Source organism: Anoplophora glabripennis, unplaced genomic scaffold, assembly GCF_000390285.2.
Source record: "Anoplophora glabripennis isolate ALB-LARVAE unplaced genomic scaffold, Agla_2.0 scaffold72, whole genome shotgun sequence".
Lineage (NCBI taxonomy): Eukaryota > Metazoa > Arthropoda > Insecta > Coleoptera > Cerambycidae > Anoplophora > Anoplophora glabripennis.
In genome coordinates, this window is record NW_019416536.1 from 1,043,960 (window position 1) to 1,065,854 (window position 21,895).

At 32.4% G+C, this 21,895-nt stretch overlaps 3 protein-coding genes across 6 annotated transcripts in view; 2 read left to right on the top strand and 1 right to left on the bottom strand.

Annotated features, from left to right (window-relative positions):
- LOC108909031 (protein kinase C and casein kinase substrate in neurons protein 1) overlaps positions 1-17,337 on the top strand; it is a 33,988-nt gene extending 16,651 nt beyond the window's left edge. For 2 of the 4 annotated variants that reach the window (XM_018713250.1, XM_018713248.2), the window contains exons 3-9: positions 10,137-10,334; positions 12,283-12,509; positions 12,574-12,694; positions 12,793-12,897; positions 15,892-16,028; positions 16,400-16,557; positions 16,611-17,337. In XM_018713250.1, coding sequence (XP_018568766.1) covers positions 10,137-10,334; positions 12,283-12,509; positions 12,574-12,694; positions 12,793-12,897; positions 15,892-16,028; positions 16,400-16,557; positions 16,611-16,723 — 1,059 coding nt within the window. In that variant the 3' untranslated portion in view covers positions 16,724-17,337. The remainder of the gene's footprint in view (positions 1-10,136; positions 10,335-12,282; positions 12,510-12,573; positions 12,695-12,792; positions 12,898-15,891; positions 16,029-16,399; positions 16,558-16,610) is intronic. The other 2 variants (XM_018713249.2, XM_018713251.2) reach the window with 2 other exon arrangements.
- Positions 17,338-18,740: 1,403 nt separating this feature from the next.
- On the top strand, positions 18,741-19,540 carry LOC108908988 (thioredoxin-like protein 4A). The gene is made up of 3 exons (XM_018713192.1): positions 18,741-18,963; positions 19,047-19,183; positions 19,237-19,540. The coding sequence occupies exons 1-3, from the start codon at positions 18,886-18,888 to the stop codon at positions 19,448-19,450; spliced, it is 429 nt and encodes a 142-aa protein (XP_018568708.1). The 5' UTR covers positions 18,741-18,885; the 3' UTR covers positions 19,451-19,540.
- A 25-nt stretch (positions 19,541-19,565) lies between these two features.
- On the bottom strand, positions 19,566-21,421 carry LOC108908987 (periodic tryptophan protein 1 homolog). Its single transcript, XM_018713191.2, has 8 exons — positions 21,294-21,421; positions 21,184-21,242; positions 21,041-21,129; positions 20,808-20,987; positions 20,318-20,743; positions 20,090-20,257; positions 19,759-20,037; positions 19,566-19,697 (listed from the first exon to the last, which is right to left on the bottom strand). The coding sequence occupies exons 1-8, from the start codon at positions 21,378-21,380 to the stop codon at positions 19,612-19,614; spliced, it is 1,374 nt and encodes a 457-aa protein (XP_018568707.1). The 5' UTR covers positions 21,381-21,421; the 3' UTR covers positions 19,566-19,611.
- Between the last annotated feature and the right edge of the window lie 474 nt (positions 21,422-21,895).

Consider the following 21,895-nt stretch of genomic DNA (forward strand, 5'->3'; position numbering starts at 1 on the left):
CGAGTTTTACGACACGTTTGTGTAATGTACATAGTCATACTCACAAATTTAATGAATTGCTAAATATTTCCGTAATAGTTCGGTGCAAATGTTATATCAAAGTATACAAGATATTACGTAAGGAAAGAAAAGTATGACGGGGGGCACTCTGAAATAAATATGAATACATTTTGCATATCTCTAGTATAGTCTTTCCGAAGTCAGTTGGACCTGTATAAAAACGCCTAGCAATAAAATGTAATGAGTTTCGTAGGCGTCCCTAAAAAAGCTTTCTGCTAAAGGTAAAAAAATATAATAATTTGTATATAACCTGTAGAAAATTTCTGTTATATGTTCATTTGGCTAACAACATATTTTTATTATTTATGTCCCTCAAACAATTTTATTATATGTACGGTAAATTTCGTTTTGATCCGTTTCAAAAGGTCTCCAAAATGCCATGTTGTAATAATAAGTGAATAAAATATCCCCCTTTCGCAATTGTAATATGAATGATTAATAGAAGATGCCTATAATAAGTGAAAATTACTTGAATCACTCCAAATTCCGCATTGCTGCACTGCACTGCTAGGCAATTTGTCAACAACTTGTCAACAACTGAGATTTATTGCCCAGTCGCCCAGTGCGGCTGTTATACGCCGTTTGCCCGCGCGCTTTTTCAACTGGACGTACACATTTCTACCCCTTCCACGTTTAGTTCGACTAGACCTGAATATGGGTATGGCTAAATAAATATGGGAACAAGTTTTTTAAATATTTCAATGCCGAGTTGCTGGGTCAGCGACGGAACCTGGTACATACCGCCAACCTCTTGGTTCTTTAACTGAGATCCGAAAGACTATAACGCAATTTACTTTTCATTTAAAATTTTAAAACACTAGGAAAATCACTTGGTACGGTTCCCTTGAAATTATTATTAGAGGAAAAACGTTAATAATATTCAGTGCAGAATGGTAGAGACTATCGTGTGTATTTTGCATAGCCGTTTTCTTCGCAGCGTGCTTTTCCTCATATTCCTCCAACAGGCAGCTGCTCTGGTTAGTAAATGTGAAATTTAATTAGATTAAGTAGATATAATATGCCCCGGCTTACGTTGTGCATGTAGGTTTGGTTAATTAAATATTTAAAATAGCACGGGATGCGGTGTTAATTAACACCAGCTAGAATGTGGAAATTTAAATTGTAGAAGTTAAAAAGGACCCATTAGAATACCGAGAAAATGCAGTTGTGAGTTGGATGCTGTTCTATACAGAAGTTAAATTATTAGAAATGTATTTAAAGAAATATATACTGAGGGAAATACTTTTTACCCATAAATAGAAATCGATTATCTTTAAGTGCTTAACAAAATATCTGCTTTAAAAAGGTCCAGAGATGTTACGGTGCTGTCATAATAAAAATATTTTACTAAAGTTTTTAATTTGTAAAATTGTTGTAGCAAATTTTTTTTTATTAAGCTTGGCAATGATATTGTCACACTAATAAGAAAAATTGCTAGTATAATACAGATTATCCTTCAATAAAACTTGGTTTTCAAAATATTAAATGACGAGTCTCCTTTAAAATCTTTTATTTCTATTGTGATCCAGTATTTTCACACTAGTGCGAATTAGCACCACCGGTTTTTTTCAATCGCATTTTTTAGAAACAAATTAACTTTTTTTCAAAACTAATTACATATATCATTCGATTTCTCGGAAAATTTTACCCCAGTCGATATAAATAATAGGGTGGCCCAAAAAAAACGAATTTTTTTTTCTGTCTCTTGAGAAAATATGTTAGTTTATCATGTTTTAAGAGCCCTCTCTAAATATCAGCTCAAAAAAAATTTTTTAGAGGTCGCTCGAGATTTTTAAAAATGTCCAATATCGTCAAAAATTAAATTTTTTTTCTCGTTATTTTATCATTTTCTAGGTTGAAAAAAATCTCGATTCTGAAAATTTCAAGTCGATATTTTAATTTGTAAAGGTCACTCATAATTATTTTAACTTTAAAAATAGTTCACCTAAAATGTTTCCGAACGACATTTAAAAATAAATATTAACAAACTAATAATATTTTTTATTGAATTTGATGAACAAAAGAATAGAAATAAATCACGGTACTTGAAAAATTTCTCGAGGCAAAATTTAATACCGCACTGTGAGTATCAAATATTTATAATTTTTTAAAATTTAAGTCTCGTGATTCATTTCTATTCTTTTGTTCATCAAATTCAATAAAAAAAATATTGGTTCGTTGATATTTATTTTTAGAGGTCGCTCGAAAACAGGTGTACACTACTTTGAAAGTTAGAAATTAAAATATCGATCTGAAATTTTCAGAATCGAGATTTTTTTCAACTTAGAAAATGATAAAATAATGAGAAAAATTTTTTTAAAAAAATCAATTTTTGACGATTTTGGAAATTTTTCAAAATCTTAAGCGAGCTCTAAAAAAATTTTTTTTGAGCTGATTTTCTGAGAGGGCTTTTAAAAGATGATAAATTAACATATTTTCACAAGACACGAAAAAAAAATCGAATATTAGTTGAAAATCTCGAATTCTCATCTTTCAGAACCTACTATTATATAAAAATATTATTTGGGCTCCTCTCGAACGCACGCCACTGTCGATAATCCGCGCTCAGCTTCGCTTGTAGACCACGGAGGTTACTCCACGAATCTATTACACCGAATTGTAAGTGCGCTAAGTACATAACATAACACTTAGATACTGTTTGTTATTTCGGAGGTCAATTTTATGATTTTGTTTACCCGACGCTTCCCGTACACCGGATTACGTAACCGTGGCGCAAAAGTAAAAGTTCAAATGCCGCGGCGTGGTCTCCTGTTTCAGTAATTATTCGTCTGGTACCTAATTAGGAACACTGTCGCGTACTCACTGGAACATTTTATTTGATGAAATAGTGACTTTTACTTTCTGATAAGGAACGGGGGGAAAACGCCAGGCTGCATAGCAATGAGGCAGCCACGGGATAGGCTCGATTCCATTGGTACATAATTAAAATAATTTTATGTAATAGATACACGTGTATGATATTGCCTGTAATTATTTATTTGTGGGAAATGTTTATTACTTTTTTATTTATGGGTATTTCTGTCACCCTGAAAAGAAATTTTAGCAAAGACTATGCCAAAAGTAATAGTTCTTTAACAATAATTATCTACCTTCTCAGTGTAGATTTGATATTTCCGGTTAGGCAAAACTGAACTTATAAAATTACCACTTCAATAGATCTTTTTGGCTTTAAATACCCAATTAAATAAAATAGTGATATCGTTTATGTGTTCACTTGCAAATAACTAGTCATGTGTGACGTATCGTTAGTAGATAAATATAGAGCAATAATTACACCTTTGTTTTTTCCTTTTACTGCACCGTACTGCATTATCGTATATGTTACACATACAAAGTAAATTTCTAAATTTCCTTTTGTGAATAAAATAAAGTATTTTTATGGTTTCGTTTATGGGCTTTGCTCCAGTTTTCCTAACATGTATTCTTTGAATCTTTAAATTATAACCTTGCAGTACTTGGAATAAGCATGTTTAAGGCTTCATTGGTTTATTTCACTGCAGAAGGAATTATTTCTGTAAAGCAAACAAACTTTTGTGCTAAAGATATGTATAAAATATAAGTTCTGTATTAGTTAATATGGACATTTGATTATTTTCCGACAAATGATTGCAATACCTTGTTTAAAACAACCTATACAGGTTTGTATGACTGTTTTCTACAATACTTGTAAGTTTTTTAATAAATTACCTTTAGATAACGAAATATATCTGTAACGTTGTTATTTACTTTAATGGTGAAAGCATGTAGAAAGGAAGATAATGTCAATTTAAATATAGGTACATGTATCTAGTCCTTTCGTAGTTTTTAACATTTTAAAATAGTAATAACTCTAATTTAATATACATTCAGATGGAAAGCCATTAATAATATTTGAATTCTGTAGCGAATTCTGACATCTGAATTTTCAGGCAGGAATTGTCCAAAAGTAATGAATGATATGCCAATGAATCATAGCACAGAAGTTCCACAAAATTATGTTCTAATTGTAAAAAATTCACAAAAAGTTCATATGACTAAAATGCTACAATGAACATTTAATTATTGGTAAATTTTATGAAAAAATGTAATTTAATGATTTTATTTAGCACTCTATAGTTTTCCAACCGTTATAAATTGGATACAAGTTAATAAGGCAAATGTATCGTTTTTTATACCACATCTTTCTCAAAGTTTGTTTGCAGAATCACCCAGTACATTTCCACAAGAATTGTTGTTTTGAAACTATATGTGCAAAACACGCTATAAACATAATTAAATATTCCATCTGCGGATATCTGTAACGTTTACAGCGATGAAATCGCAATTTGCAAAACGCGATCTTGAGTAAATCGTCTTGCTGTATTTTTATTTATTATGATGAACTCGATACCAATAGCCGTGTGTTCTTATTAACAAACGTAATTTCTTGATTTCACCTAGTTTTTATCTGCGAACCGTTCAATTAACCGTACCTACCCACTAAAACAAAACTCGTATCATTCGTGTTACAAAAAAAAAGTATGGGCGTTAATGAGGACAGTGAAGTGAAAACAATGATGGTCCACTTAACGTTTTGCTGGAGATAAATTGCAGAAGTAACAACTTGGATCGGAAAGTGTCGATGTATAATTTAATCTTAGATTTATAAATATTCAATATACAGGGTGTACTCTACATAATAATACATATATAGTTTAAATAAAATAGCCTTTTGCAAATCTGTTTGCTTTAAATCGTGTCGATCTTGTTTAAGCGTAGGCTTTGCGATGTCGCTAATAAGTGCTTTCTGAACAAAGAAAAAAGTTCCTCGATCTTTTGTTCCTAGTGCTCTATAAAGCCCAGTAAATGGCGATAGCTCGCCAATAATCTTCCTCCCATTTTAACAGCCTTGGCATATTGGTTCGTCTGATTCAGCAGAAATGATATAATCTCTGCTCGATTCCTTTTATCTTTCAGTGGCAGTGGATGTATTAAAAAAATAATGTATGTGAGAAATTTAAATAGCAGGTTTTATTTTATCCTCCATTGTATTCAGACTAACGTGTGTATCGTCGGGAACAATACGAATACCAGTTTTAATGATAAAAAATAATGAAATATGTTTATGTGATATCATCAATTTTAATAATGTCTTTAATTTGGTTACTGGTAAATAATAATGCGGAAAAGTATAAATACAGTTACGTTTTTGTTATTTTACATTGCAAAGCGACTACATTTCACATAATACGAATAGAAAATCGTGATGAGCATGCGAAGCCTTTTAAGCAGAACTTAGTGAATGACATTTCATTAAATCTCAAAGATATATCTTCCAGATTTTATTATAAATGTCTTTAAATACAAAATATATAAAACAACAATTATGAATACCTCATACCGTTACACAGAAACTAAACTAAATTAAAAATTTTATTAAAAATGGCAAAATGGCCCGTCATACTTTGTTTAATTCTCGCAGGTACAAGAAGCTGATGCTCAGGAATGTGGGTTTTTAATTTTATTCACCATAGACGCCAGTACTTGCAATAGATTGAACAAAATACTTAGGCATTTTATTATTGAGTTTAAAAAATTGTAATAGGAAGGGAGCTTGCACAATTTGAATAATAAAGGACTGTTCATTTTGCACATGAAGTAATCTCTAATGAAGTTTGATGATTGTAAATGATTACAAAACAGCAGATTACCTTATTTATTATACGTTCGAGCACATTGTGTGTTTGTTATTTGTGTAATTGAAATTCTCTGTTTGCCATTACCATTAACTAAATTACTAACAGATTTGTCCTTTTTCGAAAGAAAATTATACCTAGTCACAGTTTTCTTATTATACATATACTCGTATATCTACCTGCCAAACAAAAGCTTTGAATGTATTGTACATATTGGTTGAAATATTAAAAATTAGTTTGTCCAATTGTTACAGAAAACTCCCTAAATAACAAAAACAATTTATGAAACTATGTCAGTGCTATAAAAATATGTTGAAATTTGAACTAACAGTAAATCTACCACCAACTCCATAAATTTTAAAAGAATTGCTTTAATTAACATTTTTAAGAGTCCATTATCGTTTAATGTTAATTAATTATAACTGCACACTGGTAATCTTCCACACATTATTAAGGAAATCTTGACAGAATATTTAGAAACCGAGATTGCCTCGTAAGATAACAATAAGTTCACTTTTGGTTTGGAGAAAACCACCCGAATAATTTGATCCGAAATTCTAGAGCAGCGCGGGTCTATTATTTTTTATTTGAAATGCTTCGAATGTCATTTCAATCGTGAACATCTCATTACGTACGCCCAGTGAAAAAGACATCAGCAATAAGCCATTCTAAAAAAAGAACAATACCTACATGAGCCGTATGAATTGTAATGTCAGGCCAACGAACGCGTAGGAACACGCTATGTCCATAGATAAAGACAAATAGCGATGCCCAAATCCGACTGAATTACGAAAATGGCAACACTATGCCACCAATTTAAAGTGGACCTCTGTTGGCTGCATAGAGGCATCCCTGGAATTTTTCGACTGCTCCACTGCCCCGTTTTGTTAGTTCTAGACGGCGACGCAGTGGCGCCACTTAATTTATGTTCGTAAAACCATTACAGATTCCTGTAATTCGCAGGAGCAGTTGTAATTTGTCAATAAGAATTTTTAAATAGGTACTTTAGACTACAACGGCTTTATAAAGTAGACCAAGGATATTAGAAGAACCGATAGAACGTTGACGATAATAAGCAACCGAGAAATGGCGCTGTTTTTGTTTAATTTATAGGGAAAACTAAGTCTTTGCAGAGAAAACAAGTAATAATTTGGCATACCGTGTTTTATATTCGTGTTATTATGTTTTACTTTCTTAGAACTGGCCAAATAATATCGTGTCAGATTCAAAATGTGAATGTCCGAGATGTATGTGTACATTATTAGAAACAGGTTGTATTCGCCGTCGCACTAAATGACGTCACAATGCGTTCTTGACAAAATTGTATATTGTAGACTACAAATATATGCAGTTCTAAAAGAAATTAGATTTTCATGAACGTCGACTATTGTTACATATCATTTTGACTTGCCGCTGTTTCCCGGATTAAAAATAAATTGCCATTTGCAGTTTCTCCGAGAGAGCCAAGGAATGAAAATCGTCAAAAAACCTAAAGATAATTCAAATATAAAACTGATAGGTGATTTAAAATTAACATAATAGATGTTACTATTTCCCGCCACCCCTTCTAGGGGATGAAAAAGAAAATATTGAAAATAAAGGAATCGATAAAGCAATAAATTTTAAGAAATATATTTTTTTGAGATATTGGTGATTGAAAATGTACATTTTTTTTATTAAAAAAAGACGTTCTTCAGTCGTTTTTCTCGAATAACTCGGAAAATAGACATTTTATTTAAAAAAAAACGAAGAAAATGAAGCTTATGGAAAAAGAAAAATATTGAGTTTTTTTTCATTTACGTATCTGCAAGAGGTGCTTTTTCAAGAAAAATGCACACAACATTTTTTAAAGTACTTTAAAAAATCTTTAAAATGAACTTGACTTTAGGTCATTAGCATAAAAATTAACAGTTATGATAAAAATAAAACTGTTAATTCGCTTTTTCGGGAAAAAGTACAACTGATGAATTTTTCACGAGATTTAAAATTAAAAGTAATCCTTCTACAATTACATTTTTTAGTGCTAACAATATATTATACAAGTTTAAGCGGTTTAGAATGCATATTTTTGAAAATATTACGTTTTGATTGAAAAAACATTTTTTAATTCCAAAAAGATAACATTTTTGAAAATAAATTAAAAAATAAAGAAGGTACAAAAAATATTCAAGAGTACAAAAGTTTATATTTTTTTTCACATAATATTTTTCACTAAAATTTTGGTATAAGGTTTACTTAATTAGAGTTTAAAATATTACTAAGAATGTATGCGTTGTTTATGAGACATCAATAAGTTTTGACATAAACCTACTTTGAGAAAAGTCACTTATTTTATAGACCGTAATATTGTAAGAGCCTTAAAAGTCTTTTTACTCGAAAACCGTCCACATTATAAAGTTCTAACAAGAGTACATTATTTTTAGAAAAACAAGTTTGTACATTAGAAATTGGAGTCCGAATGGTAAAAAGCTTAACCTTAAATTAGAACTTAAAATGTAATAGGAATGTAGCATAACTAGCGCCCTCTATGAAATATCCAAAAAATAATTAGACTAGCGGATTTGGCATCCTTAAAAACCTCGCAATACCAAACTTCATAAAAATATTTCGCACCGTTTGGAAACTCGTAAAAATTCTATTTAAAAAAATTTATTTTGTCGCTCTGAATCTCGAAAACAAGAGGAGATAGATATAAAGTTCATAAGAAAAAAATCTTATTTTTAATTGTACTATCACCTGTATTTTCTGAAACACCCTGTAAAACTTTTCATCTGCAGGGTGAAATAAGCTTAATTCCAAATTTTCACTTATAATACCACTAGAGCTTCAATTATTACTGGAAATTTTTTTGAGCTCACGAATTTTCTAAAAAATATTCGTGTGCAAGAAAAAATTTCCAGTTTTTAATTGAAGCTAGAGTGGTATTCGGTAAGAAAATTTCACAATATAATCAAAGTAACTTACATACATACATATAACATTAGGTTAAATAAAATACAACTAACCGACTTTAGTTAAGCAAAATAATAAAAAATAAGTCGATAGTAGATCAATCCCTCAGTTTTCCACATACTCATTTTACTAAAGTTGGTAGAAATATATTTTCTTACAAAGAACCTTAAGCACTATGTAATATCAATAAAATTCATATGTATATATTATTAAGAAGGCCATGGAATCCATGTCAAACAAGGTAATCGTGACTTTTGACGTTATTTGACCATTTTCTTTAAAATCGTTGTGTTGTACAATTGAAAAATGGAGCGGTTTGAGAAATACGTTTTATGCAAGTTTTGCAAAAAAGTTAGTGAAATTAAAATGTATCATCGGAACCTAAAATTTTTAATGTATTTATTACAAGAATGCGGGCCAGAAATTTATTCGCCAAACTTGTTTGGGATTATTAAAAATCATTTGCTTCTTGTGTGTAAGAAATATGGAGCTCTTCGTGGATCACAGCAAAATAAGATTGTTTCAAAGTACTACATTTATTTTTTGAAACAGACATTTTATAAATTTTAGTGAATGTGTGCTTGTTTATTCCCCATTAAGAAAAGAAGACGTGGCTGAGGAATTTCAGCAACATTTGGACGCTTTAATTAAAACTACTAAAAGTACATACATGGTAAATAATTATTTATAAATGATTTGTACTTATTAAATTATGATAGAATAAATTTGAAGTTAAATATAAATGTCATTTTATTTATAAATGTCAAAAAATTTCCAGTGTAATTTCATGCTCCTTACCCCAAGGAAGAGAAAAATTTCCGGAAATTTTCTTAGTTGCTATAGTAACGCTACAAAATACAGGCCTTTAATTGGCTGAAAAATACTATTGTGAAATTTTCATAAAAATCGTATCTATCGGAAAGTATTCGGAGGTTTTACCCTATTTTGCTCTTCGTTCCCTGGACTATTGGTCTACACAAGTGTAAATCAATGTTTCATGACCTTAACAGTTTCCAAAACGAACTAAAGGAAGTTGGATGCATTTAATTTGATCAAATATTTCCTATTTAGCTTCAGAATTTGATTATATATCCATTACATTTCAAGTATCAAACTTGTCAAAAACGTTTTAACTAAATTTTGAACGCTGCTGTAATAGCTATCGTTAATGGAACCAACGTATTACGTTGCCGTAATAATGCCCGAGTATTTTACCGTTAAAGATTACCCGTCTAAAGCGAATATCATTACTCGATAATTTTTCACGGCGGCCGCCCCGAAGCTACACAATAAGCCCTCGTAAAATATGCAAATGCAAAAGGAGTACGGCGTAGTGCCCCATTATCGGGCCACCCCGACACTCTAAACATCCCCCTCGGCGAGGGATAATTTTCCGCAAATATTTTCGTTCTCGGTTGCTTTTAATATTCCCCCGTATCCTTGTTACAGTCTATGATGCACATAAAGGAGAAGAAGGACATGGACGACGCATTTAAGAAGGCGCAGAAGCCCTGGGCGAAGCTCTTACAGAAAGTGGAAAAGGCCAAGACTGACTACCACACGGCGTGCAAGACGGAGAAATCTGCCGCCAACCAGGAGAGAAACGCGGCCGGAGACAGCTCGTTCTCTGCGGATCAGGTAAACACGGCAAGTTTTCTTGTGTACTCTTTTTAATAGTTTACGAGTTTGTACAGGCAGAATGTTGTTCCATGTTTTGCTTTGAGTTTTTATCAGAAAGTGCGGTGTGTCCACAGGGGAGTTGAAAAGAGGGATCACTTTTTTTTTATTTTATGAAAAAAACATTCTTTTGAAGAAATACTACTTCAAAAATTAAAATAACGAGCGTTCAAATAAAAACGTGGTCAAGTTGGTTCTGATAATTTGGACGTAGGGCGTAGCGTATAGCAAATTAAGTTAAACGTCATCTGTCAAAGCGCTATGTCGCCGCTATCAATTTGAATATTTTCGTTTTAAAAAGCCTTTAAAATGGTGTTTTCTCAAGAACAAAAAGTGTTTATCATAGAGTCCTACTTTAGAAATGGACGCAAGATTAATGGAATATGGAAATATTCATTATTGAGGAATGTTTCATAGAATTTCAAAATCAATTTCCCGGCGTTGTTGAGTACAAAATTTTTCAAAGTGCAGTTCAGCGTTGTGTTAATGTTTTTCGTGAAACGGGCAGTGTAACAAGAAAAGAAGGAAGCGGCCGACCTAAAAAGCGGACTGAAGAATTAAAAGAAAATGTCCAACAAATAATGGAAAATGCGCCAAGAACTTCTGTACGTGTTTTATCACAAATGGTGGGACTATCAGTCGGTACCTGCCACACAGTGTTAAAAAAAGATTTGAGTTTGTTCTCCTATCGTTTAACTTGTCAGCAAGAACTTCATGAAGTTGATTTTCCGCGACGGGCTGTATTTTGTGAATGGTTTTTAAACAACTACGGTGAACTTCATAATATCACCTTTTTTTCTGATGAAGCCTGGTTTCATTTAAGTGGTTACGTAAACTCACAGAATATGAGAATGTGGTCTTCTGAAAAACCAGATAACTTTTTTGTCGAGGGCCCTCTACACGCTCAAAAAATTGGAGTTTGGTGTGCTCTCAATCGAAGGAGGATTTATGGACCTATTTTTTTAATGGTACTCTTACTGCGCAAAGGTATAGAGAGGAAATTATCGCTCCTTTTGTTAACCAGCTGGAAGAAAACGAAATTACAAAGGTCATGTGATATTACGCCGTGTGATTTCTTTTTGTGGCCTTACCTTAAAAACACTATTTTTGAACTGCCTATTCCTGATTTAAACCATCTGCAGGCTCGACTTATAGACAAGATTCGTGAAATTAACAATACCCCGAGCATCTTAGAAAATGTCTTTAATTCTTTGAGGAACAGGTGTGAAAAGTGCTTGGAACAAGGAGGGGGACACTTTCAGCAGCTGCTTTAATTTATTGTTATAACAAGGAGGGGGACACTTTCCGCAGCTCCTTTAATTGTTTGTTATTGTTATCACGATTATTCTTTAAAATAAAGTTATATAGTCATTAACGTTATTGAAACTGACAGCTGCTATACAGCTCGTTGAGAAATGAGGTTAAGTTGGTCGCTATAAGCTACTCCATACGTCCAATGTGTCAGAGCCAACTTCGACCACGTTTTTATTTGAACGCTCGTTATATGGATAAACATTTTCAGTGGGACAACATATGTCCTCTATTAATGAAATGGTTATAACAGTTGATGTTATCCTTAGAATTCAATAATGCATTATGCTAATTAAGAAACCAAGAAAGAGAGAAACATTCAAAATACATAAAAAAAGATTTTTACGTCATGAGAAGAATTTTCTGAGTCAAGTATCTGCTTAAGCAAATAATATATACCAGAAAATTCAATTCTACTTTTAATCTTTGTATAATGTGGACAAAAAACACAATTCTTTTAAAACATGTTATTAACATAAATTTGTCTTATTTGGTCTGCTTCATAGAAGACACAAATGGTGAGTTTTGTTTGCTTGGAATAGAAAAAAAAATACATTTAATTGTGTTTATGTCGAAATGCTGTTTTATGATTAATTATATCACCCAGGTGAAAAAAATGCAAGACAGAGTGCAGAAATCCAAAGAAGAGGTTCAGAAATGTCGAGAGAAATACGAGTTGGCCCTTCAAGAAATAAACCAGTATAATCCGAAGTACATGGAGGATATGACGGTTGTGTTCGATAAGTGTCAGGAATTAGAAGCTCAAAGGCTGAATTTCATCAAGGCAACGCTCTTTGAAATACACAAATATCTTAACGTTTCGCAGGACCCAACGTAAGTGTAACTTTTTTAAACGCGCTATTCTCCGCAGCGTCTTAATATCGGAAACTCTCCTCAGCTTGAACCAGATATACGAAGAACTTTACCACACGATCAACAACGCGGACTACGAAAAAGACCTGAAGTGGTGGTCGAACAACCACGGCGTCAATATGGCCATGAACTGGCCGCAATTCGAGGTGAGTCTTCCAAACTACCGCAGCATGAGACTGACATAATTTTTATTTTTGTTGGTTTCGAGTGTGATTTTTATTTTGTACTGCATGTTTCTGTATAGGATTACACCGAAGAGTTTCGTGATATTCATAAGGGAAAATCGAAAGACTCGTCCCCGTCCGGAATTACTTTAATCCATCAAAGACCCGTTGGAGAGGATCTGCATGTATGCTTTTTGCTTTTACTTTATTACCTATTTTTTAAGGCGTTTTTACACTGAGGCAGGTTTCATTAGTCGTAGAGACCGGAATTTCGTATAGAATCGCAGAGGGAATCATAGGGAATATATTTTATTAGTTGCTGTAGTCCAGGTGCGAGGCCCGGAAAAGAATTTGCTTCGAAATAACTGGAAAATGTGTTTGTTCGTTCCAGTGCGTTTTAAAATTCTTTTGGGTCAATTTTATGGAAAGAAAACCAATAATTTATATAATCGTCGAAGTTTTGTTGTTTTAATTAGAATATCCTCAGGATTCTACAGTTACGGTATCTTTTTTGTCAATTTTAAAGTAAAAATCATGAGTTTGCATTTAGTGATCAACAAATACATATTGCTTTGAAGAATTCCCCGGTACCTAAAAAAGTCCTGTGATTTTTAAGAATGACTAAAAGAAACCATAATTATAGACTCCTGAAGATGTAATAAAACAATGAAACATCGGCGTCGAACTTGCATATATTGTATTGTCACCAACAACCCTAAAAGCTGATTATTTTGTGTATTCCATCAGTCCATTTGATCCCGAACATTATTTCAAAAATAAAAAATCTTCCATTTTATAAACGAGTAATTTTTAACTTACTTTTTTCTAAAATCTAAAATATAGCAAAAAGAATTTCTGCGTTATTCAATTTTCCAGATGTTTAATGATTACATTGTATTTAAAATTGCATTTGTAACAAAAGATTTAATCTACTGACATGATTTGAGTTTTGGTGATATATAACCTACAAAGTATATGTCATATCTTAAATGTCATTGATATTCAGTGCCTACTGCTCTGACAGTAGGTACAAAGCAATGTTTGGTTCCAGTAGGCAATGACATCTAAGATATGGCATATATTTTGTAGGTTATATCTCGCCCAGTTTAAGTTGTACGAAAAAGAAAATGGATGATATGTTTTTTCTTTGATATACAGTTACAAATCAATGGGATTGATGGGCTTTCCAAAAAAATATTTTATTCAGATGAAATAGTACATTTTTTTTCTTAAAAAGGTCAGACGCAAAGTTATACGGAGCAATATTCCTGAAAATTCCTAGCTCCTGGACTATTTTCGCAAATCGCTAATATTACTAACAGTCCAAACGTACGAAATTAAATTGGATGCTGCTTATAATAATTGACTAATTCACTTAGTCAAGTGTTCCAACCGGTGTATTTTTTAATCGCCGCTCTTGATGAAGATATCGGCATTATTAGTAAATAAATAGTTTTATCTTTTAAACGCGGGGTACTCCAGCCAACATGAATCATTGCGAATGTCGAAATAAAAAATAATTGTGAGCTTACGTCACCACTTTTATTGCGCGTTTATCATTATTTATTTGTGTTCTTTGGTGTATTATAAATTAGGATAATCAGAGGTGGCATTTATATGCGGGCTGTTTCAGGATTAGGTGGCTAAATTTAAAATTGGTGTCGTAGTGTCCAAAATAAGGATAAAAAGGCCCATGATGAAATGTCCGGAAATGCTTCATATTCGACATCTAATACACAGTTTGTCTAAATATTAAATAATTCACAAATAACAGACTTTCCTCCATTCTAACGCAGATTTTCTATAAAACGGAGTTAGTTTGAAACTCAAATTACTTTTTGTTGTAAAGAAAATTGTAATTTTGAACAATGGGCATCGTAAATTACAAATTTCTTTACAACAAAAAGTGATTTGAGTTTCAAACTAGCTCCATTTTAAAGAAATTCTGTGTTAGAATGGAGGAAAGTCTGTTATTTGTGCATTAATTCATATTTAGACAAACTAAACACAGTGCTTAAGAGTTCACAGAGTTCTTAGTTGATAGTCACTCCTCATATCTTTGCTACTGGTCGACGTATTTAAACATGAATTATGCTAATTTTAAACCATTAGTCCAAGTTTCATCACCATGTGTTAATTATTTTTAGATATTTTGAAAACGTGAAATTTTATTACAAATTTCAACACTGTATTTCAAAAAACGAAGATTTTCCTGATATTCATTCAAAAGACTTACTTATTTGAACCACTCAAATTCACAGTTTTAAAGAGTGACCGCAAAAACGTGATTTTCCCCCGTTTTTTCGCAATTCGCAGAGAATTAAAAAAAGTACATAAAAACATGTTTTTGGTCGCAAATTGCTTGTCGTAATAAACTAAAATGAGCATAGCTTTTAGTATTTTGAAAATTTTAGAAATCACCCCTACTTAGGTTAAAAAAAATGCCAAAAATGAAGAATTATCATATTAGAATATTATCAATTGATATAAAAACTATTAGAATATGAATTATCTTAATATATTTTTTTTGGAATTTTTACCATTTTTTCTGATGTTCTCTATTTTTGGGGATGATTTCACCCCCTGGGTGTGCTTAAGGGTGGATTTTCTAATTCAGCATGATTCAGCTCATTCAGCAGTCATGAGAATAAATCTCTTTGTATCAAGAATCATTCGATAGAAAAATTCACATGCTAATAGTATTTTATATTTATTGGTAATTTTCAATTCTTCATTTTGGGCGCCTTTTCAACCCCTAAATAGGGGTGATTTTTGAAAATTTCCAAAAAACTAAAAGCTATGCTCATCTTAATTTTTTACGACGAGTAATTTGAGACCAAAAACATATTTTTATCTATTTTCTTTGGTTCTCTGCGAATTGTGAAAAGACAGGCGATTTTTGCGGTCACTCTTTGGCCTGGCCGCTAAATCCTGAACACCCTGTATAAATTTTTTTATTTCAACATTGTTGACGACAATTTCAAATAGTACATCATCCTTTGAAACATTTCGTTCAATAATAAGTTAAAACGGAAGTCTACTTTTGAACCTGCACTACATTTATTTACTTTTCATTCCAACACCTTAGTGTTACTTTGTTGTTTAAATAAAGCAATATATCGCGTAAACACGAAAAGGTGACACAATGGAATGGAGTTGATGGCAAACAATTCTTTTAGGACTACTCGGCTACTCAGAAATCCGTCAAGAAGGCTATGGCGGCCAAGCCAAATAACGCACCGGTGACGCAGGAAAAGGAGGTTAAACAGACTGTGGAGAAAACCGAAAGTCCGGCGAACCGAGGATCCACAATTACGTAAGTCGATAACGTAATATTTTAATGTGCTTTCTCGCAACACCGTAAGAATTCAGAGCACAGGCTTACTGTACTGAATACCTAATCGGTCACGTTTCATTGCGATTCCTCAACATTATATTAAAGTGCATAAGAATTTAAAAAAGTAGATGGCAGTGCCAACAGTGGCCAATAATAGCTGAAGCCTTAATCTGGAATTGTTTATGCAGGGGAATTGGAACCATAGAATTGATTGTGTATTTTTCTTTAAAGTTGCTATAAAAACACAGTTTCAATGCGCAAACCTCAACAGTTTACATCGTCTAGCGTTCGTACCTCTTTTTTTTTGCATAAATATAAGTACGGACAATCAGGCACTTTGAAATTTTCAGGAATGGATCGACCAACAAAGCAAACGAGTCCAACCCGTTCGAAGAGGAGGACTGGGAGGAGAGCGATGCACTCGTAGACAATGGAGAACCCGGCGTTCCCGTCAAGGCGCTGTACGATTACGAAGGTGCGGAAAACGACGAGCTCAGCTTCAAAACAGGTAACCTAATTTTTTATATCTAGGAAAAAAGTATTGGGGATGTAATTTTACAGGAGACGTGTTCGAGAAACTGGAAGACGAGGACGAACAAGGCTGGTGTAAGGGAAGAAAAGACGGACGTGTAGGGCTGTACCCGGCTAATTATGTAGAAGTGGTTTCCCATTAACAGCGTTGAGGGTATAAAAGAAAGTGTCAAAAATGTTATATTTTGTTGTTATTTTTTGAGAAATTTATATAAGGGGCTATTGCTCACATAAACGTAAGATACTATAGTGTGCGAATGTTGACGAGTGGTTTTGTAGCACTGTACAAATAAACATAACAGTATAACAAGTGGTATATTAATATTATTTATATTTATGCTAAATACGTAAGGCACTATTATAATTTATATCGGTCAAATTAGAGGAAATCGGTTTTCAAGTTATTTTTCGACAGGTATGTGCTTCGAAGGACCAAATCATGAGTGGGATTTAACTGTGTGGCGAAATTTTTTTAAAGATACACGTAATATGAAATTTCCCGACGTTCTATTCGGTACATAAACGAAAAGAAATTTCTTCTAATTTGGTAACTTATTTATAACTCATAGATAGAATTCACTATAACATTACATTCATGTAAATAAAAATTTGACTAAATCGAGACACTTCCAGTGGATATGTAACTAATTGTACGTATATTAGTTATAGATGTGTATGTAAATTATTAGAAAATGTTCTAAGGAAAGCAGCTTTGTATATATATTCTATTATAATAAATAAACGAGTTTATTTTAGAGTCACATTTTATTATTTTGTATTAGAAATGGATAATAAATTGTTTACACTATTGTCGTCTTTTTTTTAACATAGCCAGTGCCTGATTTTGACAATGAAGTATGTGGAATCTGTTTTTTAATGATTTCTATGCTTATGAAAACATCTACAGAACCTTCAAAAATGTTTGTAAGCCACGTGACCACTGAGCTTAGGCAACCAACATTGTTACTGATAAATCTTAGCGCTCCCAATATTGATTCGTTTACAATGAACAGTGACAAACCGTTACGTCTATGCTCGACATACTGCGATCGTTGATTGATTGAATAGAATCTCCTGAGAAATTACACCAATCACAGATGGTGAAACAGAAAGTTGTTTTATTTTTAATTTTACCAAAATTTAATCGCCAACATGAAGGGAATAAAATGACTGGTCATGTGAAAAAAATTTTGAATGAAATTTATAGTCAAAAATTAGCATAAGTTTCATCTTCACCTCTTAGACATCGAAAGAGGATGCACAACTTGCATCAAAGAAAATGATTCCTAAGACTACTGAATTAGTTAACACAATATTAATTTACGTCAAAGTGCGTCCCAGCTATTTGTGAAACATTTTCACTTAGTTTCACCCCCAACGTAATCGTTTGTTGGGGTCGTTGCTAAATCTTGAATTAACTAATAAAAATATTTTCTACCTTAAAAGATCAGTAATACATTAGTTGTATTATTTTAACCAATTTTAACAATAACTAAGATACTTTATCTTACAAAAGTATTTGATCTTTTTACATTAATAAGTTTGGTTAAAAATAAGAATTTTATAATCCTCTCTTACTCCATATATGTTAGCTTGTTACAATCCTTACTAATCTAAACTGAAACCATGAATCCATAAATGTATTCTTTTTAGAGTATTATTTACTTCATTTCGTCTTAGCTAACTTAGTCTTAGTTAGTTTCAGAAGTAAGAAAATGATTTAGTAAAAAGAATACAACTATTGTAACCATCTTAGAGCATGTAGTACATGGAGTAAGCATCGAGCCATCGAGTGTGTTAAAAAGTATAGATGCTGTAGAGAGAGAAAGAGCGATCCTCTGGATACTCTCTCTCTAATCGTTCGGGAGCCATTTGCGCTAGCTAACAAATGGCTATACGAGAGAGAATGCAAATTATCTTTTTCTCTCTCTGTAACTGTAAGCGTTCTTCTTCCATGCAGTAAATGCTCTAATGTAACGAAAGACTTCTAAATATAGACTTAAAAAAAAGATCTAAACTGTTATGTTTGTGAGTTGTAAAAACTAATGTTATTAGTTTTCTAAGTTTTGTAGAGAGAACTCCCATCTACGTCAAAAACCTCTATGGTGGAAAATTCTAGAAACCCATAGAAACAAAATAAACGGTTTTGTTCTGTGGAATTTTCACATGTTATAGGTTAAGTCAAATTTCGTTCAACAAAACAAAAACATATTTTAGTACTAGCGGCAGAGACTAGCTGTTACCACATAGTAAAATAAACTACAATTTTGAATTTTCTGAGCAAAGTTAAAACAAACCGTGCAAAATGTCGTATATGTTAGCTCATTTGCACAACGGCTGGCAAGTAGACCAAGCAATTTTATCGGAAGAAGATAGAGTAGTGGTAATTATTCTAATAAATTTAATCAAGAAATTTAGTAACTAATTTTCATCATTATTTGTGTTAATTATAACGTATGTTTTAAGGTAATCAGATTTGGACACGATTGGGACCCTTCCTGTATGAAAATGGACGAAGTCCTCTACAGCATTGCGGAGAAGGTTAAAAACTTTGCCGTTATCTATTTAGTTGATATAACGGAAGTTCCAGATTTCAATAAAATGTAAGTGATTCATGAAAATCATATTACTGTTTTACGTAGTGCATACATTTTAGGTACGAGTTATATGATCCCTGTACAGTAATGTTTTTCTTCAGGAATAAGCACATAATGATAGATTTGGGTACGGGTAATAACAACAAAATCAATTGGCCCTTAGAAGATAAACAGGAAATGATAGACATTGTTGAAACTGTGTATAGAGGTGCGAGAAAAGGCCGAGGTTTAGTCGTATCACCCAAAGATTATTCTACAAAATATCGATATTAAAGTTTTAAATTATTTATCATTTAGTCGAATAATATTTAACTGAACGTCGATTAAAAAGAAATTGTAAACTTAACAAGGTTTTTAATTTATATGTTGTATAAAAAATATGTAATAGGTTGGCAAATTATTAAAATATATTGTTTTATAAGAACTGTCGATAATTAACTACTGCTTGCGTTATTCGATTCTGCATTATTCGTTTCTGAAACTAACTGAACTAATTCTCTCGAACCAAAGGTGTGAGTTACTGCAAAAAGCAAATATGTAATTTTATTCCATTAACATACTAAAAATATTTGTATACTCACCGACATCAATATTTTGAAGGTCGAATACAGTGAAATTATTAGATTTCTTATCCCCTCCTAGTGTAATAACAAATGGTGAATCTGGACACAACTCCAAGCAGTGAATGCTGCCCATATTGAACTCTTTCTCGTGAACTAATCTCGGCACCGTTTCTTCCGAAAAGTCCCAGGTCTTGACCGTTTCATCTTGAGAAGCCGTAACCAGTAAACCGGGGCACTGCCCACTGACAGCTAATCCTGTTACTTCCTTCGAATGGGCTTCTAATGACCACAATTGACCTAAAAAATAAAAAATTTAAATCTTTGAACAATCAAAAACGGTTTAAAATACCTTTCCTACAATCGAAACCTTGTACTGACCCCTTATTTGTACCGACCAAAAACATAAAAGGTTGAAGCGGGTTCCAGATTGCCCTTTCTGCCTCACCGTCTATCTGCCATGTTTGATAAGTGTTCGGCGTGCGGCAATCAAAAACTTTTGCTGTATTGTCACAACCACCTAAAAAAATATGCAGTGAATATTATTTTATATAATCCATTGCGATTTTAGAAACAATACCTGCCAGTAACGTTTGCGCTTCAAGCCTGTGCCATTCTAAGCACTGAACTTTCTCTTGAAAAGCATTTATCGTTGTATTTGGTGTTTTTTTCTCCAAATCCCACAACAATATACTCTGATCGACTGATCCACTCGCCATAACATGTTCATAAATTTTATTCCAAGCCAGAGCTAGTACCGCATCCGTGTGGCCAATGTGAGGACGATTCTTTTTCACACTTGCCGGCCTGCCTAATGTAAAGGATGGTTCTACTACATTCATTAAATCAATGTCCCACACTTCTATTATAGGAGACATCGAGCCAACTGCACAGTAGTTGCCAGAAGGCATTTTAGGTTCGTAGTTTAGCCATTCCAAACACAGAGGGAATGAAGGCAAAATTAAATCGTGATGAACGTACAAGGACTCTTCTATTTCATTATATACTGAGAAAATAAAATAACCCGTTTCATTAACCGACTAAACTTTTTCGAAAAAACTTTCACTTACTATATACTTCTAGAATACTTGCATCTCCTTCGACATGTCCCACTAAAATTAAATTATCAGTTGGCTTAATAACGTCATCTTCTTTCTCCGAATCATCCGATTCTGAAAAATTATCCTCAGCTTCTGTTGGTAATTCAGCTAATGAACTTATGCCAAGCACTGAGGCTGTGTTAGCTTCATCTAAAAATTGATATATTTCTCAAATGTAACAAATAATTATTAATAATATTTACCATCCTCGTCATAATTTTCAAAGTTATACGTATCAGCAGTAGACGATTCTCCTTCCATTGATTCATCCTCAGTCCTGTTCTGCGTCACACTGAAAATATTTTTATTTAAACATTACATTCATTAAATTGATATTCAATTATACTTTAGCTTTTCTTTTGTATCCTTAATGATTTGTATCAATTCTTCTTTAGACAACTGTACCTAAAAAAGAATAAATAAGCCAAGTTAATACTGCATTTTGCAGTTTTATACCTTTGTTGGGTTTGTATTAGCTACGCCTCGTTTGACCCATCTCACGCAAGGAACAAAATTAATATTATTTGAACAATTTTCTTCCATTTCTAATTTTTGTACATAAATGTCAAATACACGTGCCGGTATGAATTTAGGTTAGAATTTTTATCTATCTGTCATTTGTTTGACGTTAATGTCAATCTAAGACCACATAGCAAAATTAGATTGTTGACCCATTGATCTTAATACCTTTCAAATTTCTTTATCTTCAGATTCCACCACCAGAGGCCGTCAAAATAGTTGTTAACTTATTGTTAGATATAATATGCACAATTACATGATATGATAAGAGAAAATATGAACATGTTCCTCATCTCATTTACCCTGTCCTGCTTTTGCCATAAATAAACTATGGAATAATTTGGAAATGTTTTAATATTGTTTTATAATCGAAATAAAACATTTTATTATTAATTGTTACGAATACATATTTACAACAACTTAACTAAAGATCGGCCATACAGTACGTAAAGAATACTTAATTTGGGGACAAATTAAAAGGTTTAAATATATATGTACTTTTTCCATTGAAATATCAACAAAATTAGTGAAAGCTGCAA

Excerpts from the sequence above, each read along its gene's own strand:
- LOC108908988 (XM_018713192.1), top strand. The coding sequence starts at position 18,886 with ATGTCGTATATGTTAGCTCATTTGCACAACGGCTGGCAAGTAGACCAA. Across the intron at positions 18,964-19,046 it reads CGGAAGAAGATAGAGTAGTG|GTAATCAGATTTGGACACGA; the intron begins GTAATTATTCTA and ends GTATGTTTTAAG. Across the intron at positions 19,184-19,236 it reads GTTCCAGATTTCAATAAAAT|GTACGAGTTATATGATCCCT; the intron begins GTAAGTGATTCA and ends CATACATTTTAG.
- LOC108908987 (XM_018713191.2), bottom strand. The coding sequence starts at position 21,380 with ATGGAAGAAAATTGTTCAAATAATATTAATTTTGTTCCTTGCGTGAGA. Across the intron at positions 21,130-21,183 it reads GATACAAAAGAAAAGCTAAA|TGTGACGCAGAACAGGACTG; the intron begins GTATAATTGAAT and ends AAATATTTTCAG. Across the intron at positions 20,258-20,317 it reads AGCGCAAACGTTACTGGCAG|GTGGTTGTGACAATACAGCA; the intron begins GTATTGTTTCTA and ends ATATTTTTTTAG.